This window comes from Thamnophis elegans, chromosome 4, assembly GCF_009769535.1.
Source record: "Thamnophis elegans isolate rThaEle1 chromosome 4, rThaEle1.pri, whole genome shotgun sequence".
Taxonomy (NCBI): domain Eukaryota; kingdom Metazoa; phylum Chordata; class Lepidosauria; order Squamata; family Colubridae; genus Thamnophis; species Thamnophis elegans.
In genome coordinates, this window is record NC_045544.1 from 40766663 (window position 1) to 40793721 (window position 27059).

General features: G+C 38.5%; 1 protein-coding gene across 5 annotated transcripts in view; it reads right to left on the reverse strand.

The window, feature by feature from the left end:
• PTPRK (protein tyrosine phosphatase receptor type K) overlaps positions 1–27059 on the reverse strand; it is a 434312-nt gene that overhangs the window by 168383 nt on the left and 238870 nt on the right. For all 5 annotated transcript variants that reach the window (XM_032215027.1, XM_032215025.1, XM_032215026.1 and 2 more), the window contains exon 7: positions 22739–23032. In XM_032215027.1, the coding sequence (XP_032070918.1) occupies positions 22739–23032 (294 nt within the window). The remainder of the gene's footprint in view (positions 1–22738; positions 23033–27059) is intronic.

The window sequence follows — 27059 nt, forward strand, 5'->3', positions numbered from 1 at the left end:
CAACAATTACCATCTATGTTAGCCTTTGGTAAAATATCTTTCCGCCAGTAGTTACAAAATTGAACGGGAAGACTTCTTACTAAGCTACAGAGGAAGATTTTGGTTGCTCTAGCAACATACTCTTATATCAATTGTTCGTCAAGCAGAATCTCAAGGATTGTTTGGGGGCTATCTGAGATTTGCAAAACCTTTTGGGAAAAAGAAATTGTCTTCATTCCCTCAACCTCTTGTGGAAGGGAAGAAAACAGGGTGGCCATCAGCAGCAAAATAGATGGACAGAGTTACAGGAGCAATGGGTACATCATTGCAAGAATTCAATGACCAAGTTGAGTCGAAACTCTCTGTGTTCTTCCTAGAAGTTGGAAACAGCTTGATGGTTCATAATGAATCAATCAACCACTTACAGACTATGATATTCTGCAAATGTCCAATATTTGCACAAGTGTGATGGAGCTAAAACTTGGGAAAAATAATATAGTTGCCTTCTTTAATAGATGTACATCTTGCCGTTAACCAGATTCCCAAATATTTAACTTTTTTGGTTATCTACATGTCCATCTCATTTTTCTGTTTATTTGTAAGGTTCTTTGTCAATAGTCTTAGTCTTTTCTTTGTTTATTTTAAATCCTGCCACCACACCACCCTCTTCTATTTTTTTAAGTCATCTGCAAATGCTTATACTTTGTATTGTTCTTTTTTTAAAAAAATCTTCAGGCCTTTTATTTTCTGGTCTTTTCTGATCTGTCTGAGTAGGACTTCCAGGGTTAATATAGATAGTAGAGGGGATAGTGGACATCCTTGTTTTGCCCCCTTGTTTATGTTAACATTTTCTGTTGTTTCTCCGTTTATTATCACATTCGCTGTTTGGTTGGAGTATATTTCTTGAATTATCTTTACAAAATTTTCTCCAAAGTTCATGTTTTTCAATTGTAATATCATGGACACAATTATGATGTACAATATTATGTATTTAAAAAGAGACTATACCAGTGATGACAAACCTTTTTGTAAAGTTGTGCCAAAATTGTGCTATTAAGTGCATGCATGCCCACACCCACAATGCAACACGTGCCCTACCACCTTTGCATGTGTGTGCGACTGCCCCCCCCCCCCATGCATGCACACATGAGTTTCCACCTTCCCCAGGCTCCAGAGGCTTTCCTGAAGCCTAGGGAGGTTGAAAATGGCCTCCCCAGCTCTCTGGATGGCCAAAAATCAGCTGGCTGGCGTGCGCAAATACGGCTCCATGTGTCACGTGTAGCACATGCACCATAGTTTAACCATCATGGGAATATACTATGAGTAAGAGAAAAAATGGTCATGATTAGGGTGTATAACATCATGTACATTTAAAAAGGATTTGATATAACCAATATACTGATGTTGCAAAATTGAAAGTGTGATGTAGAATAAGGGAAAATGTACAATAAAAATATTTTTAAAAACTTGGGAATAATGAGAAAAGACTATTGTATTGTGTATAAGAAAATAACTATATTTTCTCTGAGTTGAAAGGATAGGTTAATAGTCTTCCCCCACCCCCCAAGAACAATCAAACAGTCTAAAATGTTAGCTGTGATGTAGGAAACCTTCTCATATAGGCCACCAGGCTTAATCACCCCATGGAAAAGAAGCTATGAAGATTGGCCACCTCTATTCATGATGGCTGTGAACAATTGGGGTAGGTGATATTCCTCCCTCCTTAAGAGGCTTCAGGATAAATTCTCTTCAGAAGAAAATGAGAAAATTGCCTGGAGAGGGTGGTGTCTCTTTTGGGACTTCCTGAGCAGCTTCTTTCCATCACAGCTGACTATCAAAGAACTGATGCCAAGTCACCTCCTTCGCCTTCTCTTCCTAACTCCATTCCTCTCCCCTTCCTGCATTGCGTCTTTTTCAGTTTATAAGCTTCAGGGCAAAAGCAGCTTGGTTTTTTTTTTATTATTCAGAAAACCATCCTGGGAGCTTCCAAGCTGAAGAATACAGTACAAATGCTTTAGGCAAAAAAAATAGTTTCAAATTCATCAACACCTTCTCTTCACCCGGGGCCAGTTTTCTATAAAGTTTTAATCATGAATTTTCTTCAGCAGCACCTACAGATGGAATGATTTTCCCACTGAGATTAGGCAGGTGTGCAGCATGGACCACTTCAGCCAAAAACGAAAGATCTCTTTGTCTGCTGAAATATTCTTCTGACGAACCTACTGCCAGCTACCTGAAATGATTGTGCTGTCATAGCTTACAGAGTTTTTTATAAGTGGTAATGTTATTTGAGTAGTTTAATGTTTTAATAAAAGTATATGAACTATAACATAATTCTACTGCATATTATATTATTATTACTATATTTTGTTATTAGAATTACAGAAAGGCTATCATTATTAAAAAGTAGCATTGTAAAGAATAACATTTGGCCACCTAAAGCAATCCCCATGCAAACATCTTCATAAGAAATTTAACATGAAAGTCTTGGAAGTTTGGGATTGTCTGAAAGAACAAAACATTTCTTCCTACATATAAATTTTTGGTCATCTCTGTGTTGAAAATTTGGGTAGCAAATTTCTATAATGCTAAGCAACATTAAATCAACTTATTTCATTCTAGTTAATAATCGTGACACAATATGTCATAATTTATCACTAATATGTATGAATGATTACAATGCTAAAACTGTTTTTATAAATAGCAAATATACATCATCTGCCAAAATATGTCACATCCCACAGCAATGTCCCATGGAAACTAGTCTTGCACAATAAAATCTTACTACATTCAAGCTGAAAGAATGTCTACACAATCTTTCTCTTGCTTTTGATCACACTTTAAATATTAATCAAGATTATTTATGCCCTTTCTATCAGAAACTATCGTGGGTAAGCAAAATAAATAAGTTGTATATAACAACTAAATATTGCTAGACACATCATTTAATGTCAGGACTTCATCTGATTGACATAGCCAAAAAAGGAATATGAATCTATAGACAGGCAAAAACTGCAAATTTGGACAATTCCCACCCCTCCCCCAACATACACATGCATTACCAGACGGGGAGGGGGGAGAATGTATGGCAAAATACAATGGATCAGGCATACTGTCCCAGAATGCATTTAATAATATAATTTATAAGCCTTCAAAATATGTACAACCTTCATTATTTTAAAAAAATCTACTTCAGTAACACTAGGCAAGCATTATGTTCCATATTAATTCTAGGAGAAGATTGAAAACAACTAGAAGTTAATATTTTGCCCGACTTCAGAAACAAGATCTCCGAAGCATATTGCCTGGTAACTGGAAACACTTTCCTTGGATTTTTGGTCTCATACACACCAAGTTCAACAAATGCGGGGAGGGGTCCTAGCGGTGGAATGCAATCTGGGGGACCCGAACAGCTGGTTATTCAGGGGGTCACCGCTATCGGGTGACCCCCGGTCCACGTGACCGCCCGTAGCAATTTCTACAGCGCTTGGCGGCGAAAATGATGAAAATGGCACCGCCGTGTTGATGGCGCAGTTCCCAGCGGCTTTTTACAGCTTTAGCCCTGCTTCTTCTTCTGACCAGGAGGAGCCCTGGAGGGTAGTTGACTGTGGGAGTGCCTTTACTTTCAGAGAGGAGAGAGATGGTTTAGAACGGCGCTGGATGAGGTCGGGCAGTTGGTTTGTTTGCCACTGCCGTGGCCTCCTTAGGCACCTCCCTCCCTCTGATTCATCGATTTGCGATACGCGATGCTCCCGACATCTTGTGACACCTCCTGCTCTCACTCCTGTGACCATCAGACTACATCAGGACTGCATTGGACTATCCCAGACTATTCCAGAGAGGGGGTGGTCATCCTGGCATGGCGCTGGAGAAGAGCAGGCAGCTGGCTTTGTTACTACCATGGCCCTTTGGACACCCCCCCCCCTCCGTTCCATCTAACTTGGCCTTCCCTGCAGTGCGGCCTCTCCTCTGTTTGCCCTCACGGCTATGAGGCCTTTTTTTGTCATCGGGCTCCCTCTGCTCACGGCTGCTGGACTCTTGGATTTACGACTGGTCTCACCTGGTGTGACCACTGCCGCCCGTTGCTGCTCAGGGATGCCACTACAGCCCCTTCAGACTTTTTTGGACCCCTTGTGACACCATCCTACTGCACAGAAAAGAGGGAAGACTAACTATCCTCCTTCCATATCATTGCTAAACTTTATCTAGCTGAACTTTTATGACTCTACCTATAAACTTTGCACAATTTTAACAGCTGCACAACTTTCTATATGTGATGTGCTTGTGGTATGTATGTGAGTGAGTGATCCCACGCTTTTAAAATTAATTTAACTGCATTTTCTATTTTATTGTATTGTTGTATTTTTAATATTATAGTGGGGAATGCATGTAGAGAATGCCTGGCCGGTATGTATGAGGTGATTGAGAGTGCGGCCTGGAGCCCCCTCCACTGAGTGCAGAAGCAGAAGTGGGTGGGAGTGCAGATCTGCCTCTCATCCCAGAGCGTATGGTATGAATGGCCTGCCGAGAGGCATGAGGACTGTGGGAGGAGGGGGTGATCTAAGGGGATAGGGGTGGGGCGGAGCATTGCGGTTACGACTGGGAGGGGCAGGTACAATGGGAGCTACAGGGCTAACCATTACCGGGGAAGGAGGGTTCGCTACGTCACAGCGATCCCTTGTTCCGGCCCTGTGGGGTCATCTCAAGGACCAGGTGACAAGGGAAGTCAAGGCCCTCGTCTCAGGTTGCTGTTGCTAAATGCCAGGTCTGTGGTTCATAAAGCTCCCCTCGTCCGGGACTTAATATTAGACAAGGGGGCAGACTTGGCATGTATTACTGAAACCTGGCTGGGCCATGAGGGAGGAGTCCCCCTCTCAGAAATGTGCCCAGAAGGGTTTCAGGTGCTCCACCAACCACGACACCAAGTAAGGGGTGGGGGAGTGGCAGCTATTATCTGGGAATCATTAGTTCCTCGCAGGATCCCTGCTCCGGAGACTGTCAGGTGTGAGTCCCTCCTTATGAAGCTGGACCTGGGGGGTGAAGTGGGCTTATTTCTGATATACCTACCTCCCAGCTGCATCACGACAGCCCTGCCTGTGCTCCTAGAGTCAGTAGCCGGATTGGCGGTTGAGTTTCCCAGACTTATAGTACTGGGGGACTTCAACCTGCCATCTCTTGGTGAGCGCTCTGATGGGGCCCAGGAGTTCATGGCTTCCATGGCAACCATGGACTTGACCCAGGTAATTCAGGGTCCGACTCATGCGGCGGGACACACACTCGACCTTGTGTTTCTTTCGGGGCAGTGGAGACGTGATCTGGAACTAAAGGGGATTGAGATCTCGCCCTTGTCATGGTCAGATCACTTCCTGTTGAGGCTTGATTTTCGGAAGCTGCTCCTCAACTGCAGGGAGGTGGAGCCGATTAAATGGTTCTGCCCCAGGCACCTGATGGACCCATTGGGATTTCAGATGGAGCTTGGAGGGATGCCGGACTCCCTTGCCCACAGTCCAACTGAGGCCTTGGTCGCTGCTTGGAATATGGCGGCGGCTAAGGCATTAGATCAGATTGTGCCTTTGCGGCTTCTCCACGGCAGTGGATCCAGGAGAACTCCTTGGTTTACCGAGGAACTCCGGGAGATGAAGCACCAAAAGAGATGCCTAGAGTGATGCTGGAGGGCTAGTAACTCCGAATCCAACCGAACACTACTAAGAGCCTTTATTAGGACTTATCTAGTGGCGATACGGGTGGCAAAATGTACTCATTTTTCTGCCCTTATTGCGTCTGCAGAATCTCTCCTGGCTGCCCTGTTTAGGATAACAGGGCAGCCTGAAAGGAAGGGATGCGGGGGAACCCTTGCAGGGAAGAGCTGAGGAATTTGCCCAGTTTCTGTCGGACAAAGTCACTCAGATTCGGACGGACCTAGATTCCATTTGGACACTGCCAATAGAGGTGCAGTGGGAGGGTCTTGATCAAATTTTGTGGAGTGAGTTCCAGCCTGTCATTCCTGATGAAGTGGACAAGGCCATGGGAGCGATGAGTGCCACCACCTGTTTGCTGGACCCGTGTCCCTCCTGGTTGGTTTTGACCAGCAGGGAGGTGACACGAGGCTGGCTCCAGAGGATTGTGAACACCTCGCTTCAGGAGGGATCTTTCCCGCAGCCTCTGAAGGAGGCGGTGGTGAGACCCCTCCTTAAGAAGCCTTCTCTGGACCCAGCTGTCCTTAAAAACTACCGTCCAGTCTCCAACCTCCCTTTTCTAGGGAAGGTTGTTGAGAAGGTGGTGGCCTTCCAACTCCGATGGACCTTGGATGAAGCGGATTATCTAGATCCCTTTCAGTCTAGTTTCAGGCCTGGCTACTGCACCGAAACCGCTTTGGTTGCACTGACCGATGATCTCTGGTGAGCCAGGGATAGGGGACATTCCTCTATCCTGGTGCTCCTTGACCTCTCAGTGGCCTTCGATACCATCAACCATGGCATCCTTCTGCGATGGCTAGAAGAGGTGGGAATGGGAGGCACCGTTCTGTGGTGGTTCTCCTCTTACCTCTCTGGCAGGTCGCAATTGGTGTTGGTCGGAGGACAGCGGTCGACCCTAGGCCCCTTGAATACGGGGTGCTGCAGGGCTCAGTCCTGTCCCCCCTCCTATTTAATATCTACATGAAGCCGCTGGGTGAGATCATTCGCTGGCACGGGATTAGATACCATCAGTATGCGGACGATACCCAGTTGTATCTGTCCGCCCCGTGCCAACTCAGTGAAACGGTGGAAGTAATGTGCCAATGCCTGGAAGCTGTTAGGGTCTGGATGGGAATGAACAAGCTTGCACTCAACCCTGACAAGACCGAGTGGCTATGGATGTTGCCCCCAAAGGATAGTCCAGATATTCCAACTTTAAGCCTGGGGGAGGGGTGAGATCTTACACCCCTCAGAGAAGGTCCGCAACTTGGGTGTCCTCCTGGACCCACAGCTGACACTAGAACATCATTTGTCAGCTGTGACCAGGGGAGCTTTTGCCCAGGTTCATCTGGTGCACCAGTTGCAGCCCTACCTGGACCGGGAGGCACTTCAAATGGTCACTCATGCCCTCGTCACCTCAAGACTTGACTACTGTAACGCGCTCTACATGGGGCTGCCCTTGAAAATGTTCGAAGATACAACTGGTCCAGAATGCAGCCGCGCGAGCGATATTGGGTGTATCAAGACACACCCATGTTACACCTATCCTCCGCAAGCTGCACTGGCTCCCGATCAGTCTCGGAACGCGCTTCAAGGTGCTGGTTATCACCTTTAAAGCCCTGCATGGCCTAGGACCTGGATATCTACAGACTGTCTTCTGCCACACACCTCCCAGCATCCGATAAGATCCCACAGGGTGGGCCTTCTCTGGGTGCCGTCAACTAGACAATGTCGTTTGGTGGCTCCTCAAGGGAGGGCCTTCTCTGTGGCTGCCCCAGCCCTATGGAACGATCTAACCCCAGAGATCTGGACCCTCCCCACTCTCGCGGCCTTCCGCAAAGCCATTAAGATCTGGCTTTTCCGGCAGGCCTGGGGCTGTTGACCTCTTGAATGAGGTCCAGCCCCATTAAGGTTGAGTGCATGTTGTATCTCTTTTAACTTGTCTTGTCCTCTACTTTTTTAAACTTTTTAGTATTCCTCTTATTGTTTTTTTTTTTGTAAGCTGCCCGGAGTCCTTTGGATTGGGCGTCATATAAATTTATTAAACTTGAAACTCGAAACTCAAACTAAAATGATTGCACAAAGTACTTAATTATCTTTAACAAGTTATAATTCCAACAAAGTAAAAAGCCCAAACTGATTGAGGCCAAAGGAACTTAATGAGAAACAAATATTTATCACGAATATTTTGGATTAAACTTGGCCTATATACATCAAAGCGGCAGGTTGGGAGAATAAACTGCATTTAATTCATGCCTTATTAGCCTAACAAGATGTCAGATATGGAAACACTTAGAAAGGTGTTGAAAGTTAAAAAAAATCATTCTGACCTAATACAAATGCTTACATTTCATTTATAAATGGAAGTAGCTCAGTTTGCTATACATGCAATGGAATCACATTACTGCAACAGCAAGCAGGCAGACAGACAGACAGACTGACAGGTGTGTGTGTGTGCGCGCGCGTGCATGCGTGCAATAGCTTAGGAAAAATATTGCAGCAAGGTAAAACATTTCCACCTAGCTGCTCATGTGCAATTATTTTTTTCCTAAGGAAAAAGAAACATTTGGTCCATTAGTAACCATTCCACAGAGTATTCTGATTAATGTGAAAAACATAAAACCCAGAGTAATGTATTTGTGAGAATAAATGCATTTGGAGGTCTCTATGGATCGTCAAGGATATTGTATTTTTAGTATTGCATCACAATTTATCTTCATCAGCAATGAGCTGAAATTACCAGATTCCAATTAATGTGTTTCTTATGTCAAACTGAGGGGGAAGTTAAATTGGCACTACATCAGGTGGTAAGGAGTTTGAAGTAAAGAGAATAAATATTTCACTCATTTACATTATAATCAGTTATTAAATATTTACAGTTATGTTTCCTTTCCTCTCTCTCCCCACTCAGCCCCAATTTCAGATTCTTTAGTTTCAAATTAAAACCACACTTTAAAAACAATTTAAAGAGAAATAAAATATAGTAACCTAACAAGAGTACCTTTCAGAAAAAACAATCAACACACATTCACAAGGAGTCATACAATGATGTGAACAATGGCACATCTTCATTTGGCCACACTGCCTTTGACCGGCAGGATAACTACAGACTGTGTGTGTGTGTGTGTGTGTGTGTGTGTGTGTGTGTGTGTGTCCGTCAGTGGGCACACACATGTGCACACGCACACACACGCGCACACACACTATATGCATTCAGTTGAACACGTAATTCCAAGAAGTCTGCCTATGTTTCAGTATCCATGGGAAGTTCCCATAGCTGTAGGACATAGGCACGTAGTATTTCCCTATTGCTTCTGCACTAGCTATGGCTTTCATAATAACAAAATAAGTATGAATGAAAACTGGTCAGATGTATTTTTTTCTCTTGTTCAGCTGCCATGGTATTAACAGTGTGAAAACAGTTATATTTTCCCATATTTTTATAACATATGGTGTTTGCTGCTGAACATGCAACAGAAAATAGTGAAGTAGAGAACTAAGAGTTAAAATCCCTCCCCCTCATTTCACCAGTATTGATTTGCTTTGTTTTTGACAGTGATCAACATTTGTATCAGCTTTGCAAAACTGGCTATTTTGCATTTCAAGAAACAAACATTTACTTTATATGGATGTGTTGTGTCTTTTACAGGAAATCAACGCATCGATCAGTTTCCTATATCATATGCACAGAAATTCAATATATTCTCTCTTCATCAACCTGTTTCATTATTTTTTTAAAGGAGAAGCGATCTGATCATACTTTTATTACCACATTTCAGCTCAAAGCTCTTCTTGCAGTTTAAATAAATAAGCACAAAGGACTTCTAGAAGGAAAAAAGGTGCTTATACAAATTTGATATGTTTATTATATACTTCAATTATAGCTTTGTTCTGATAATATCTAGGTGTTAATGTCCATGCTGCTTTATCAGGTAAAATAGTTACATCCAGAAGTCTTGTCTTATTTGCAACAAGCTGATAACCAGTTGTTGCCTAGGTATTTATTTAATGAGGGGAAATGTTCAGACCAAACATAATTTCTAATGTTGGATTTTCCCCCTTACTAGAGGGAGTCCCCTTTTGGAGTACTGTGAAGCCATTACCATGGCAATTCCACTGCGCTGTATAGTAGAAGCCACTTTATGGCAGTACAGTAGAAGCCATTTTAAGGCACAGCAGGCTGTATCTTAACAGAACACACTCTGAGGGGTGTTATGGGTGCCTTACCCGCACAATATTTTTTCCAGAGTGTAAGTCATCTGTGTACCAAGTTTTGTTGAAATTGTTCGAGGCGTTCCAGAAAAATACTGGAACAAACAAACAAACACACACACACACACGATCAGATGAGATTTCTGTTGTAACAATGGAGGGAATTGTTAGCAATACTAAAAATAATGGACATTTTAGGAGTCATACATAGGGGCCTGAAGAAGGGTTAAAAATCAAAATTAGTAACTGATATTCCTTATTTTCAAAGCAGTCCACACGGATTATTTCAGAAAAACTATATACTTGCTAGATTATTTTATCCTATTTCAGAACAACCAAAAGAATACAGAAAACATAGTATAGCTTTTAGAACCAGATTCCACTATGTTAATCGTCTCTTTATATCAAGATTATATTTAATGCAACATTTTTACTCATTATTTCAGTTAGGAAGTAGAAGGAATGCTTATTAATTTACACATGACACAATATTGAGTGAGGTTTTTCATTAGCCAGAAGACAGAAATAATTTTCAGCTGTGAAACAACATAGGGTAGGAACACAAATAATCTCAGGGAAAAAACATTCTAGAAAGCAGGAATTGCATTTAGGTAGGTATGCTTTCTGGATCCTGGAAGGTAACATTCTTTAAGTGATAGGACCTGGAACATATCTATCTGGTGGACTATGCAGAAATGATTGAAGATAGCTAGTTCCTCAGATGGCCTATGTCTTGGAAGGACTTTAAAGGGACAACCAGCACCTGGAAGCTAAACAGTAATCAGTGCAGCTCACAAAGCAGTGTAGTGAAGATACATGTATAATGTGGCATTTCTATTACTGTCTATCCTTTCACATTCTGGACTGGCTGCAGTTTCGTTATAGTCTTCAGAGAAAGCACCAAGTAGAGTGCATTATAGTAAATCAAGTGCAAGGTGGCTAGAGTATGAGTGATTGTCCAAAGGACCTCACAATCCAGAAAAGGATAGAACTGCATGCAAGATATACCTGTGCAAAGTTCTCTTGGCTACAATGTCCACCTGTCCTTAAAGCAGGAGCTGAGAATCCAAGAAGATGCCCAGATTGTACAAAATCTTGAATGGTGAAGTGCAATCCCTTTGAGAGCGAGTGAAGGAATACCTCCAAATATAGCATGTCCAAACAGCCATAGTTACTCAGTCTTGTCAGAATTGAGCTTCAGTCTATTCTTCTCCACCAAGATCCACACAATCTCCAGGTGCTGAGTCAGCAGCTTGGTTAAATTACTTGGTCAACCAGGATTCATGATGTACAGTTTGGTATCATCTACATAATGATTATATCTGACCACAAAATGGTGAATGACTTCACCAATGGTTTCCTGTAGTTGTTAAACAGCTTATTATTAGTGTTACATTAGTGTTTTTCCAAACTTGACAACCTTTATGATGTGTGGACTTCAACTCCCAGAATTCTCTAGCTATCATGATAACTGGGAAATTTTGGGAGTGGAAGTTCACACATCTTAAAGTTGCCAAGTTTGAAAAACATTGTGTTACATCATGAAGGAATGCCAGAAGTTCATGTCTGATTTAAAGCCTTGTGATTGAATATATCATGAAAAAACAGAGAAAACCATTTGAATTGCAAAGGTGAAATGAGAAACCTCAGCAGAAACTGAAGAAACAGCTGCAACACTAAGCAGATCAAATTATATTTTTAAATAATTTCCACTTCATTAGCAATGAAGTAATCAAGAGCTCTTCATAAAGTGACTAGCAACACTTGATATGCGTAACAACAAACTGTAGAGAAAATTATTTATAAGTTCCACAGACTATTTTTGAAGGGAGGGAAATGAAAATGCACTTTTCAATTTAAATTTAGCAAAGCATAACAAATATTATGCAGAGAATGAAAACTATTATCTCTTGTCCGAAAATGCCGAGACTTAACATTCCTTAATTAATTGAAGTCATAATAAATAACTGATTTTTGTATTCATTCTCCTTTTTTATTATCTGGCAGATATTTTTTTTTGGCATTCTTTCTGGTCATCAATATTTTAATTATTTTTTGCCCAAAGGGGAAAAACAATTAGATAATTGTAAAGAATGCAAAAATAGCAAGTTAAAAGAGGCATTTCTAAAACAACTACCTCCCCCAATACACTTTACAATCTACTTTTAGTTATGTTCCTTTATACAATGCTAAAATAACTATACAATGAATTCAAGCAATGTCAAATAATAATTCAAACCAAGTTGCCAAATCAAAGCAGTTCTAAGTCCAATGACTAATGGAGGAGCTGTGCTCAAAGGCAAGTCTTTTGGTCATGGAATGAACATTTGTGTTGGATGAGTCAACCAAATGAGTCACTTGGTTGAGTTGGGCCACTATAGAAATTGAATTAAAAAAAATAACTATTTTGCTAGCATGTAAAATTTTACGATAGTGTGCAGAATCGGTTAAGTATCCTTTCTTTGGTATTGCTGTGGATTGACAATTCCTATCTATTGGCTACTATGTCATTTTCCAGATTTACTGGCATAGTTTTGTTACAATAGTTGATTTATGGATTCTTCTCTTGCTTGCCATATTTTTGTAGCAATTCCATCAGTGGCTTTCTAATTTGGTAACAATTGGACTGATGGTCTAATTTTACTTCTAATACTAGAGATTCCTGTAAGCAGGGAATATCTTTTATAGTACACTGACATTTCTTTTGTACAGAATGTCAGTATACTCCATATTTGTTTCTTCTTCAAATCAGTCACTGTTAATTAGCATTCTTTGGTGTACCAATTCAAGCTTGGGACAGTCTTCAGAGTTTAAAGAACTTCCCTGGTTTTTTTCCATGTCTGTGCCTTTACAGATGTTGCTCTAACACTGCTTTTTGTGTTTTCTAACAACTCTCAGAAATTCTTTATGAACTTCTTTCTAAAAACTCTCTAAAACTCTCTGTGTAGCTCCCTTCTGAGTTCTTTGTCTTTCTTGATTTTGGCTTCTCATTTCTTTTTGGAAGTTGCTACCATTTGTTCCAAAATCGAGTCTGCTTATGACCAGTATCTTACGTTTAAACCATTATAAAATTCCTGTGGTCACATGATTGTGATATGGGTGTTTGACAACCAGCTTGCAACTATGATGGTTGCAGCATCTTGCAGTCACATGATCACCATTTCATTGCTGGCAGAAAGTCACAAATGCTGATCATGAGACACTACACCTAATGATGATGTGGATTTTTTCTAATGATTGCAACTGGAATTGTCAGAATGGTGGTCACAAGTTTGCATGCTCATGTGACATTGTGCTTTGTGTTGTTTACTGACAGAGTTCCTGGTCCCAATTACTATCATTAACTGAGGACTACACTTATACCATATGATAATATCCAGGTTTTTTTCAGCTGTGTTTACAGACCATAAAGCAAAGACATCAGGGATGTTTAACTATTCCCCAAATGCTTAAACTTGAAACTTTTTCCTCTCATGCTTCCAAATTAATAGATACTTGGAACAGTATTTAGTGTCCTTGAAATCAGGTAGTTGCCCTATGTTTACAAAAATGGCCAACTTTAAACATGGAAACAATGGTAATCCCCTTGCTAATTTCAAAAATTTTAGGAGGCATGGAGAAACTGGATTACATTTCTTATAAAAGGCAAGAATATCCTAAATTTGCTAGCTTAATAAAGACAAAACTTTATTACAGGTAAGTACAGGTAAGCTGCCTATTTTGCTATATTATATCACGATACAGAAAAGTTGCTTTGTTTGCTTGGTTAGTTAGAGTCAGCAACCTGTTGACTGAAGCTGCAATGTACTGCTAATTTACTCCATAATAGGCCTTCTTAGATCAAGAGCACTGTCTGGATTCAGAGGACTGAGGGCTCTGACCTAAGGATAATGATTTCCCCAGAGAGGAGAGAGCTGGCAGGGAATGTGTTACCTTCTTAGGCCAATTAAGGTTGCCTTTGAAGTTAATGGTGATTATGCCCCTAAAATGTACCTTGAAAACTATTTTAGTCTTGACAGAAAAACAAAATACATAGCTGAGTAACTGACACTGAATTATTAATGCTGCATTAAAAAGCTTGAGAGCCTCTAAGGTGCTACATTTTCTCTTTGGTGGGATTTGGCATTTAGACTAACTGGTTATTAGTGTTTTTCAAGTGATTGTTTTCTTTCAGAAGCTAATAATATTATAAGACTTTGGTAGACAGCTGCAACACTGTTCATATTGTGGCCACTGTAGCAACTACCACAGGAGAGAAAATATCAACAACATACCTTTCTCAGCTAGCTATACATAAAACATATTGTACATCTCACTGTTTATTGATATGTACAAATTCACTGACAATAATGGCAATCTTTCAATCTTCTGGCAGAGGGAATCAGATTTTGAAATGACAGTGTATTGTCTTCATCTGCCACAACCTACTGACAAGATATTTCCCCACTAGTCAAATTAAAGTGCCTGAAACTCAAATCTGATATTGCTGAAAGAAGACAGATGATTATATACAATCTTCTACACATATTGGAGTTGCTGAAGAAAAAGTAGTTTAATGATCCAAAAAAAGACAAAAATCTAGTCTCAACAAAGTGGAGACTGGCAGGATTAAATGTTTATACAATGGAATGTGGCCCTTAGATAATTACAGATTCTTTCTCTATTACCTAATATTAAATGTCACTCTTTTTTACTTGACAGCTGTGGCAATTAATTTAAACTTGAAAAAAGGTTGGAAGGTCAAGGCTTAGAGATCCCAATAATTAACTACAACTGATAAGTTTTTAGAAACCCGGCTTATGTAAAATTTATCAGTCATTCACACTGATAAGCTAGGGTCCAAATCCTTCTTAGGTTCTAAGTTGAGAAACTAAACATTTGGCACTGTTTTTAAATTTCTGAACAGTAAATTACAATCAAAATCAAGTAACATTGTGTACTTATAGAAAACAATGCTCTAAGGCTCTCACACAGAATTTACATACTTAGGAAAAGCTGACCCTTTAACTTCCAAAAAGTTGAGAATTTTTTAAAAGATCTATGGCTTATAGAAGGTGTCAGATATCCTCTTCATATTACTAATTGTTTCAGACCTGTCTTACATTTTTAAATACATGATTAATCTGCTATATTTGATTTTTCTTCTTAATAATTAATCTTGGACTGTAAATAATATTTGCAGAGAAAAACCCCAAACGTTTGACTTTTGTTTGTGCTTTATGAAACTATAAAAGAAAATAAGTCAGGGAAATAGGGCTACAAAATAATGTATCCCTATTTCACATATTAATCCTGGAAAAAAATAATTTGACTTCACCACATAAGTTATTGAATGTTTTGGCATGTTTTTATTCTATCAGAATGTTTATAAACCAAGGACTGAAATTTCTTCCTCTATTTTTCACAAAATCTTGAGAGTTGTAGCATATTTAAGAACTATGTTAGATAAGAGTAAAGTGAGATTAGAGGCTAGGAAACATATTTTGTGAGCACTTAATCAAAATAGGTTTTCAGTAACTAGCACGATATTGGAGTCATAGGACTTATGCAGCAGAGCTATTATAAAATGGATCTAGCAATACTGGGGAAATAGGTTTGCTGATCTAAAAAGCTTTAAAAATGTTATATATATGAAAATAATATTCTACCATACAAATGTTAAGAATTTTTTTTCTGGAAAGGTTTTACCATTAATGGCAGATCACATGATTTGCATACAGAAAATCCTGACTACAATTACTGGCACCTTAGATTCTTGGGCATGGCAAAAATCCAGTTTCAGCTCTATGGCCAGAATCCAATTTTGGAAGTTTCATGGACCCATTTTTAAGGATGAACATAGTAAAAATGGATGTATCTTGTGTGATGATTATAACAATGTTCTTTTCATCAGCTTAAATGTATCAGGTTAGGTTGGCAGAACCTCTCTCAACTGTGGCTCCAATTTATCATGGGATAATTTAACATGAAATTGTTTCTGGCATCAAGAAAAAAACTTCTCGCTGCAATAGGTAATTCCAAATACTGTGTATCTCTGGAGTGCTAGAAATTATTCATTATTTACTTGCATGCCACAAACTCTTATTTTAAAAAAATATTTTGTTCTCTATTAATTCTTACTGTATTTTACAGTTCTAGGATTCTAAGCTCAGATTTATGTTGTGCAGCAGCTGTTTAATGTAAGAAATGTTAATCTGTTAATGTTAATTAAATCTTATACGATTTCCTATATTTTTAGGGCTCTAGCTTGTTCAGCAAAAGTATAAACTATGATTACATAATGCATAACTGATTCATGGTTCTGCTCAGTTTGCTAATCTGATTTGCTAGAATTATCTTTTTTCATGTCCATAAAATGAGGAAAGCAACTGGTTCTAGACGTCTCATCTAAGTTATAGTTTTGAAAGATATGAAAGTAAAAATAACCAAGAATGTTAGTTCACATAATCGATTTGAGTTGTTCGACCACAGGTTTTTCCTAGTATTTTCATTAAAAAATCTTGTTCTCCAGTAAAGAAGCATTTCAGAGCGTTTCATTTCAGTTCTGCCAGCTTGCTGCTTCATAGTAAGAAATGAAATCCTTGTAACTCTCTGAAAGCTCTCACAGCACTGGCTTTGATGAGATTAATGCATAATAATACTAATATTGCTGCTTTTATTCCAGTGGAGTGTATAGAAAGGTTCTAAGGAATTGCGTAGTGACAGAATAGCACGTTATTTGGAACAAAGCTGAAATGAACAAGCTTTTTAGGATTGTAAAGTCTTTTGGAAGCCACAATTACTACAGGTATGGTAACTCTGGTAATACCACAGGATTTCTCAAGTGGCATCACTCGCCACAACCAGAATTTGCTCAAAATTATGTTTTCCTTTAAAATACTCATAGGCTGCTGACAAAGATATTAGCTCCCCTTTAATCTCCGAGTATGATGCCATGCAGGAAAATTGTCACCTGGCAATATTTTTTATAATGACATCAAACAACTAAATAGTAAAAGATAAATTCAGAAACAGCCTTTCAGAGGCAGACCAATATCCTCTGACTTCTTTACATTCTGCTACATACTGTTCCCTGGGATAAGCTCATATTTCAAATAAATCCAATTTCTGTGGTGCCAAGCAGAAGAAAAAACGGCAATCAAGAATTACAAGGTGGGCTCGGAATGAGGGCAAAGGTTGTTTTTTTGGGTGGGGAGGGTGTCTGCAAGTTCATTAACACCACAACTGATATATTTCTTTGATCACTTCATACTTATGTTGAATGTTACACTGTCATTCTAAATTTGCTTGTCTTTATTATCATGACAACTAGTTTAACACTCAGGAAGCTTAACTTACTGTTTTATGCAAATTGTTTGTTGCCTTGAAAAAAAAAACTGAGATATTTGTGAGAAGTTTTGCTAATCTTATCAAAATTATTCTAGCTGCCCTAATAATTTCTATAATTCTAGCTTGGCAGGACATGTGATATCAATTTTAATTTTTGTTTCAGAAAAAAAATTAATTGTAAGTTCTTACAGAAAATGATGTAAAACAGAGCCATTATTTCAGATTAGGTTAAGTGAAAAATTAGCTCCAAACTATGTATCAACAAACTCAGTTCACTGCTGTAAGTGATAAAAATTGCATTTGTTTGCATTTCTATCTGGCATACATAATTCACACTGAATATGTACATTTTGATTTTTATTTATACCAATAAAGCAGCACTGCAAAAATAGCAAATTTTCTTTGTCATTTTTCACTTCAACTGCCTTTCATTGCAAAGTATAGACAAGGAAAATTATTCATATCCAATCTGAACCCCTTAGCCAACTAAATTACATAGATATGGAATTGCAATGCCCAAACATGTGTTATTCTACCATATTCCTTTTAAAATAAGACAAAATAAGACAAATAAATGTCCTTTTCTTTCCTATATAGAAATGAAAAAAGTCATAACCATGACCTTTTGGTTGATGATGATACCAAACCCAGAAAGTAACAACAATGATAAATAACCTTTGTTACAACAGCAAAATCACACCTTAAAAATTGACTAGCTACTGAGACAGTAATGCATTCCTACAGTATATTTTATGTTGAAAGTGTAAATCATTTTTCAATTTTTTAAATAATTTATCTCTTTAAAAAAACAAATGTTTATTTGTGTATAGTCAAAATCCTTCTGATAGCTCTAAATTAGCAATGACAAATCAAACATGAATCAGATGTCATCTAAAATTCAGGCTGAATTCATATTGGAGAAAGAGAAATGATTATTGTTCTTATTTATCATATGGAATTGTAAATCTCAGGTACTCGGTAGGAAACTAACTAACTAAAGAAACTAACTTCTTCAAATATAAATTCTTTACAAATTCTTTGTAATCCCTCTGGTCCAATCATTGTCTCGTTATTTTCGGGCAGGTCTTATTATTTTTGAGGTGTAGGAGACGGCGAGCGTGGTCACCACCTGGCTGCTGCTGTGTTGCAATATTTTTGGGGAGGGCTTATTTTCAGGGGAGGGCTTATTTTAGTGCATACGCTCAAAACCCCTATTGGGCTTTTTATATGGGGAGGTCTTATTTTCAGGGAAACAGTGTATACAGTACACAGATTTCTCATCTGGAATTAGAGTGGTTGCCAGCATTGCTGCTATTTTAACCTTCCTTTTAAATAAGAGCTCTGAGAGAATGGATCATGGAATTAACTGTCCATTCCAGGTGATCACAGGAGAAACCTGACATAAACAAATCAAACACAGTATTTCCAAATGAACTATATTCAAATTAATAGTACAAGGTGGGCTGGGTTAAAATGTCACCATAATTGGCCAGATACTATTGGCAGAAAGTACTTGGGATCAGCTACAGTACATAAGACTATTCATCCCTTTAAGACTGTATCACACTTAAGGTACACATACAAACAAATGACAAAACTTGAACATTGGGCACTATCTAATAAAATGAAATTCAATGGTGAAAAAGAGTAAGGTTCTACATTTAGGCAAGAAAAATGAAATGCAAAGGTACGGTATAGGTGATACCTTGCTCAATAGTAGTAACTGTGAGATGGATCTTGGGAGTCCTAGTGGACAACCATTTAAATAAGAGCCAGCAGTGTGCAGCAGCTGCCAAAAAAGCCAACACAGTTCTAGGCTACATAAACAGAGGGATAGAATCAAGATCACATGAAGTGTTAATACCACTTTATAATGCCTTGGTAAGGCCACACTTGGAATACTGAATTCAGTTTTGATCACCACGGTGTAGAAAAGATGTGGAGACTCTAGAAAGAGTGCAGAGAAGAGCAACAAAGATGATTAGGGGACTGGAGACTAAAACATATGAAGAACGCTTGCAAGAACTGGGTATGTCTAGTTTAATGAAAAGAAGGACTAGGAGAGGCATGATAGCAGTGTTCCAATATCTCAGGGGTTGCCACAAAGAAGAGAGAGTCAAACTATTATTCAAGGCACTTGAGGGTAGAACAAGAAGCAATGGGTGGAAACTAATCCAGGAGAGAAGCAACTTGGAACTGAGGATAAATTTCCTGACAGTTAGAAAAATTAATCAGTGCCTCCAGAAGTTGTGAATACCCCAACACTGGAAGTCTTTAAGAAGATGTTGGATAGCCATTTGTCTGAAATGGTATAGGGTTTCCTGCCTAGGTAGGGGGTTGGAGTAGAAGACCTCCAAAGTTCCTTCCAACTCTGCTACTGTATTGTATTGCATACCTCAGGCAAAAGACCAGGGCATTACACTCTTTGACTATTTTTCTTATCAGACTCATTTTTATTGGATAATTTCTCACATACACTGTCTCCTCCAAGGCTCTTTGCTTTGTTGGTCTTTCTGATGACTCTCCCCAGGCTTCTGTGACTTCAGAACTTCCCTGGCTATATTTATGTCATTGTCATCATCATTTTAGCTACTGTCTATCCACTGCAGGATGAAGGCCTCTTCCACACGTTTCCAACCAATACAGTCCCACACTTTCTTTTGCTAATTGGGCCTGCAATACATAAGGTAAAGGTAAAGGTTTCCCTCATACATATGTGCTAGTTGTTCCCGACTCTAGGGGGCAGTACTCATCTCTGTTTCAAAGCTGAAGATCCAGTGCTGTCTGAAGTCATCTCTGTGGTCATGTGGTTGGCATGACTAAACACCAAAGGCACACAGAACACTGTTACCTTCCCACCAAAGTGGTCCCTATTTTTCTACTTGCATTTTTACATGCTTTCAAACTGCTAGGTTGGCAGAAGATGAGACAAGTAACGGGAGCTCACTTTGTTACACAGCGCTAGGGGTTCGAACTGCCAAAGTGCTGACCTTTCTGATGACAAGCTCAGCGTCTTAGCCACTGAGCCACCACATCCACAGCAATACTTGCTGATGTATTAATGTCATATTGGACTAAAAGGCCTTAAAACTAACAATTCTTACTTAGGCATCATTAAAATACAGAATAAAATATTTAGGCCTTCATACACACCATTTTTTCCTGTAAAACTATTCTCCCATATCAGCTTTGTACACTGTGTTTTTCCCATGGAATGTGATTGCTCTCTCTTTGTTGAACTAAAGTTCTTTCTCCTTATAGCAGTTGGCATCATAGTTGGTTTCTCTCTCTCATTTGCTTCATATGTATTCTGGATTTCATGTCTAAAATATAGCAAATTTACATGGAATCCCTCCTTAAAATGCTTTCTCCTGCAACGGGAACAATCCACTTCAGGCAAACTTTCTTCAAAAGGCCCAGTGAAGAACACTCAAGACTGTAGAATAATGAAGGTTTTTTTTTTAAATGAATCTGATAAAAGTACTTTTTCAACTAAAAGGAGTGGGAGATATGGCTACAACACTATATTAGGCTACACAGGCTTTTGGTCTCATACAGGAGGGCTCCTCTTACGTCTTTATTTGCAGTATTAGCTGTGCAAAGGTTTGAAGCTGTCTGAAGATGAGCTATTCTAGCTCAACAACTGACCTTCCTCTTCTGTAGCATCTAGCAGTGTTCCTTAATGAGCTACTGCTTGACTTCTATGGATTGAAAAAGAACAGACTATCCTTGGAAGGAGATAAAGAAGAGAATGTCCTCAGGCTGAAAATCCAAAAAGTATTATAGCTTGTATCTTGTTCACATCTAAATTATGCCTGGGGCAGAACACCATTAAACACAGAGACAACTGTGTATGTACTTTCATCATAAATGTTAGGGCAGCGGCCTCAAAGGGCTGTGTTTTATGCAGAATAAAACAGGAAGACATTCAATTTAATAAATGAGTCATGTAACATTTTTTTTTTGAATCTTCAGTTGCATTACTGTTGATATAAACTTTCTCTTGGACCCGTGAATCCTTACCTTTCTATAATCTCTATGTCTGGGGGTGGAGGGTAGATATTCCTGTTACTCTGAAGTATCCTAGATCTTCCTTTCCTAATTGAATGTCATATAATGTTTTATATCTGTATTTGGGAAAGGAGTGTACCAAGGTTGTATGCTATCGCTATATTTCTTTAACTTATGTACAAAACACATTAAGAAAAATGCTGGATTAGAAGAAATAGAAATTGGAATTATAATTGCTGGGAAGAAGAATAACAACCTCAGATATGCTGAGAGTATCCCTTTGATGGCTGCAAGTGACGAAGAATTAAAGACTCTTTTTCTAAAGGTGAAAGAAGATAACACAAAATCTACTCTACTGCTCAATGTTAAAAGTAAAAACAAAAACAAAACAAAGCTTATGTCAGCAATGCCAGCCCAATGAAAATAAGTTGTGTTTCAAAGGTGTCAAAGAATTGACCCTCTTCAGTCATATTTCAAAATCTATATACTACTAAAACTCTCATTTGGATTTGATACATTATAAATTTCAATTGGGCATAAACCGAGGTTAGGGCAAACTTTGTCAACAAAGGTACCTCAAATGGACAACATAGAGAATGCTAGGGCCCATTACTTGATAAATTGGTTGCTGCTTCAATGACATAAAACAGCTCCTGCTGTCAGGTGATTGCAGATGATCTTCACTTTCAGTGTTTCCTGAGAGCTTCCCAAAAGTCAATGGAGAACCAGGAAGGAACTGTTATGATAGATGACGCTCCTTCTCATCTTCCCACTAGCACAGCCATTGCTTATGGGCAACTCGTAGGGAGAAGTTCAATAGAAAAATGGCACATCCTCCACCAGTTCCTTTCAACTCGAAACATGCTGGACAGTTGCACACTCCCTGGCTCACTCCTCATCTGATTCAAAGTAGTAATCACATATCAGCTAATTGGAGTTTGAGAGAAATGTGTCATTCCATATTAAGAAACTACTTTTCTACCAGAAAGTAAAGGCTGTTTTGTGGAACAAAAGACTCAATCCATTATAAATATCTACAATTTTATAACAGAAATAGAAATGCATTTACAGTGCTGTTTTTCACTTGTTCATTGTATTCAAATGTTCAAGTTCAACAATGTTTTAAAACTGTATTTAAAGTACATTGTAAATATCAAGTATAATGTAGATCAACTTACTTATCTAATAGACATATAAGAGATTCCCCCCCTCTCTCACACACACATACACACACACCATAAACCGTATCTTCATTTTATATGAAAAGTTGAGGATTATTGCCGGCTGAAGCTATTCTACAAATTCCTTAGAATTAAATCTCATTTGTAGAAGCTATTCTATATATTCTTTAGAATTAAATCTCTATAGCTTTAGATCCCTGCTTTTTTTTTACTATTAAAAGAAAGGAGCCAGTACACATTCAGTATCCATTTCATTTGTTGGTTACTACTTTAAGAATTGCTATATTATAATATTTTAGGATTGTTTCATCATTGGAAAACATAGAAGAGTGACAGGAAGAAATGTATTACCTGCACATTTGGTTCGGGTAATCAGTGGAGGGCCTGGCTGACCTGTGCCACCTTCTCCAGGCCTGGTTAGAAGAACATGAATCTCATACTCTGTGTCTGGGTCTAAATGCCACAGCTTATATGTTGGTGCATTGACAGCATGTGTTTCTGTCCAGGTCCCTGTTGTCATATGGTATTCCACCTCTTTTAGGATGATTGGTCCATCCCCAATAATGGAATTTGCATTCAGCTGAATGAGCAGATAGGTTGGTCCAACACCAAGCAACTGTGGGGGAGCTATTGGTCTAGGAGGTTCTGTAAAATAGAACAAAAGCCAACTGAGTGAGAAAGATAATAAAACAGTAAGATAGTAAGTAAAAATCAAGACAGAGTTCAGAATCGTAAAGATTGCACAATAACTATCATTCTAAGTAAATGGATGAATATTTAAACATACTTTACAAAGTTTATTTATTTATGTATTTGATTTCTAAAGCCATTCTTCTCAGCAAGTGACTCTTATTGTTCTTAGTCAATAATATACAGACATATATCTGTATAAGTGTTTATAGATAAACTTAAAAGTCAAACAAAAATAAAATACAATCTCTGATTTTCTGCAAATGAGTAGAGATATTTTTAAAAAGTGAAATTTCTTAATGGAAAAATTAAGAAAACACATACATTGCTAAATAGAATGAACCCAATAAGAGGCTTCATTTTTCATTACAAGCATTGTCCAATTCAATTATGCCTAAAGCTAAAGTTAAGGTAAATAGGGCTTTCTCATTCGGATGGACAACAACAAAGCAAGTTCCAAAGCTGAAGAATTAACCAAGCAAAATGCCTACAACAACTATCGCAAACAATTTCCCAAGTCTGTTCTCTCTCCTGGAAAAAAGAGAATGCCATGGAACATTAGATAGCTGCTTTATTTTATGTGAAAATATCATGGAACATTAAATAGTTGTTTTCTACAATATTAAAAAAGGAGTTCAAATGCTGCCTTGTGAAATCCACCATGTCAGAGTAAAGCATCAAATTAGATGCTTTCTTTTTCCTGCAGATTAAATTCCTCAAAGTTTCATAGCTGCCTGGCCACCATTTACACTATATACTGTTTCAGGCATGTATGTCTTTAGATTGTTAATACCTAGCATATTATCTCAAACATCCCATATAATTTCAATGACAATTTTCTACTACTGTTGCAAATAAGTTATTTTACTTGTTTACTATCGACACATGATTTGGAGGATCTTTGCCCAAATTCAGCTTTGGTACCAATTGTGCTTATTCCTTGATCAGAAAATCCTGCTCCCTACTTTATCAAACAGGGTTGGCATGTTCTAGGTCCTATTAGTTAAGTAATGTCATCCCATAAGACCTGGGAAGTGTGCTTCTTTTGGCACTACACTAGATAACACTATCTTCAAACAACAAAACAACACCTCTATACATGGATGGCATCAGATGGAACACATAGAAATCAAATTGACTACATTATTACTAAAATAATGGGAAGTAACTTGATTATAGCATCAAAGACATGACTACATACTGACTGTGGAACAGATCATGAAATATTTGTGTGAAGTTCCAAGTTAAGCTAAAGAAGAAGAAAGCCAACCAATTTCTATGATACAATCTTGAATAAATACCCATCATTTTCAAGGACAGTTTCAGAATTCACTTTAAAGTCCTGAACCACATTAATAGAGTGTCACAATGTTTTTTTGTTTTGGCAGCTGTGGGTATATTCTAAGACATACAGTAGGCTGATTCTTCTCTGTAAGCCTACTACACATGTCTCTTTTTGCCTTTCTCTTTCTCATTCTGTTTTGCCTGCCACGAGGAGGTAGGCTAGGAACTTTACCAGAATGTAGTTATTAGCCAGTAAGTTTGTTTGTTATTTATTTTATTTATTATTTATTTTACAATAAAAATGTGTTTTCTTAGAATCTACCTCGGGCTTATTTCACTTAGTCATAAGGTATACTTCAAGGAAAACCACGATTCACCCCTCATCAATCACAGGGCTGAATTTACAACCCTCACATAGAGAACCAAAGGAAGTACGGAATAAACATAAATAAGTTATTAAGGATTAATTTGTTGAGAGATTGCGAAAGATGAAGAAATAGAAGAAAGCAAGCTCTCTTCCTGTTTCTTCCTTCCCATTCACCCTTCCAATCCTCCCTATTTTCTCCTTCCTCTCTCCTTCCCTTCTATTTCCAGCAAACAGATAAGTGACCGCTGCTAAGTTGGCAAGGACACAAAGGATTGTGAGACTGGCTGGACACTGTCACAAGGTACTGAAAATGAAGATCATGTGACCACAGCAATAGCCCAGCAGCACCGCAACAGCCAATAGCACTGAAGCAAAGTTTCCCAACATTCTCAAATTTCACTCCATTGGATGTCAAGCTCCCAGGTTTTGGATACATTCTGTATCCAAATATCTTGGTTCAAAAATATTGCTCAGGTAAGGGTTATGATGAATTTTAGTGCTATCTAGGAATAGTATTATAGCTACAGATGACAAGCAAATTAGCACTATTTTTTGCCAGGGTTTATTAATCACCCTATAACATCTAGTATTTTATGAAGAATAATAGACTGCTTATCTGATAAAAAATAAGAAGCATAAATCACCTGGATGTCTAGGAAGAGATCATAAAAGAGTTAAACCTGCTAAACCTGCAGCTAAATTAGATCTCCACTCTGAAGAAATATGAGTATGTCATCTGCAAACAGATTAATTACATGATGCTTTGTTTTTATATTAGAATAAATATTTTAGCTGTTCAGAATATTCTGTGTTAACCCTTCTATAATGAGATCAAGCAAAACAGAAATAAGATTCTATGTTTGTTAGGTGGATTTGTTAAGAGAAACATTCTATCCATTAATGCTATTTACTGCTCAGGGATATATGCAATTAATTATGCAAATGAACTTAATACTTAAATCCCCTTTCCAATAACAATTTTTCAAGAAATGTAATTTCATTTCTATCAAATACTTCAAAATAACTAAAGGCTTCAGAATGGGGTGTTAATATATTTGGCATAATTTATTACACTGGAGCCTTCTAAATCTTATTTGGGTTAGGAAAAATCAGAAATCTTTGTCTTTGATGGAAAAAAACCCTGTCATTTCGTAAGAAATTTTCTGCAAGTAGATGAAGACTTTCTTGCAACGAAAATAAGGATGCTTACATTTTGCTTTAGGCTTGGTGCTCTGGTTTATTAGTATTATGAGAACAATTAAATGCATATTATTAAAAAAATCTAATGTTTTGGTCAAAAAAGTTAGTAAGGAGCATGGTCAATGGAGCCAGTTGAGGAATGAATTTGGCCTAGGCATAAACATTACTGTGATTAAATAATTGGTGCTGATCATTACTGATTGATAAGAGCCAGTATGTGTGTTGAGGTTAAGATGTTGGAGTCAGGAGACCCAAGTTCTGGCTTCCTGGGGGCGGAGTCTGTCGCCGAAGGAGCTCAACGGAGCCCCTCTCAGAGTTCTGGTCTGTATATCTAATTAAGATCAATAGATATCACCCCTTTCTGGCAGAAAGGGGCAGGCAGAAGCTCAGGTGCTAGGATTTATTCGTAGTTCACAGCCCTTTTTCTTTTTTTTTGGGCTGCGAACGGAGAAGAGATCCAGCGTAACTGAGCTCTTATCTCCAGCCAGTTCCTCGCAGCTGCCTTTTTGCAGCCCTAGACAGGCGATCCCCCCCCCTCAGGACAATGATAAATTGCTTAAAGCAACTTAAGGCTAACACGAGCGGGTCTTACTCCTGTGATGTTTTTTTTTTATAACTATCTAAACACCAGCCTTGTTTTTCCTTTGAAACTTCTTTGTTCAACCGGTTACAAAATGGCGTTTTTACTGTGTTGGTGATTGATGACGTAATTAACCAGCTTTATCTCCCCGGAGACTGCTACTCATTAACAAGCAAAATCTACAAATAATTTATTGAGAACTGACCAAGTCAAGACACTGTTTATCTGTTTATTCTCAGCTTTTATCTATAATGCCTCCCAGGTCTAAGCAGGCAAAAAAATCCCCCCCGCATGTGCTTAAAGAACTTGTTAGTAAATCGCTGCCTTTGCCTCCTACACCCCCTACTGGAGATTCCTTGACACAGGAGCTTCTTTTTCAAATACTCAATGATTTTAAACAAGAAATCAAAGAATTTGTGCTGGATTTATGCGACAAAATACAGACTAAAATTGCCCAAATAAAGGTGGATATGTTTGAAGCTATGTCTACTTTGACAGATTATATCGAAGAAATGGAGACTAAGCTGGAAACTTTGGAGGAGGCTAATTCT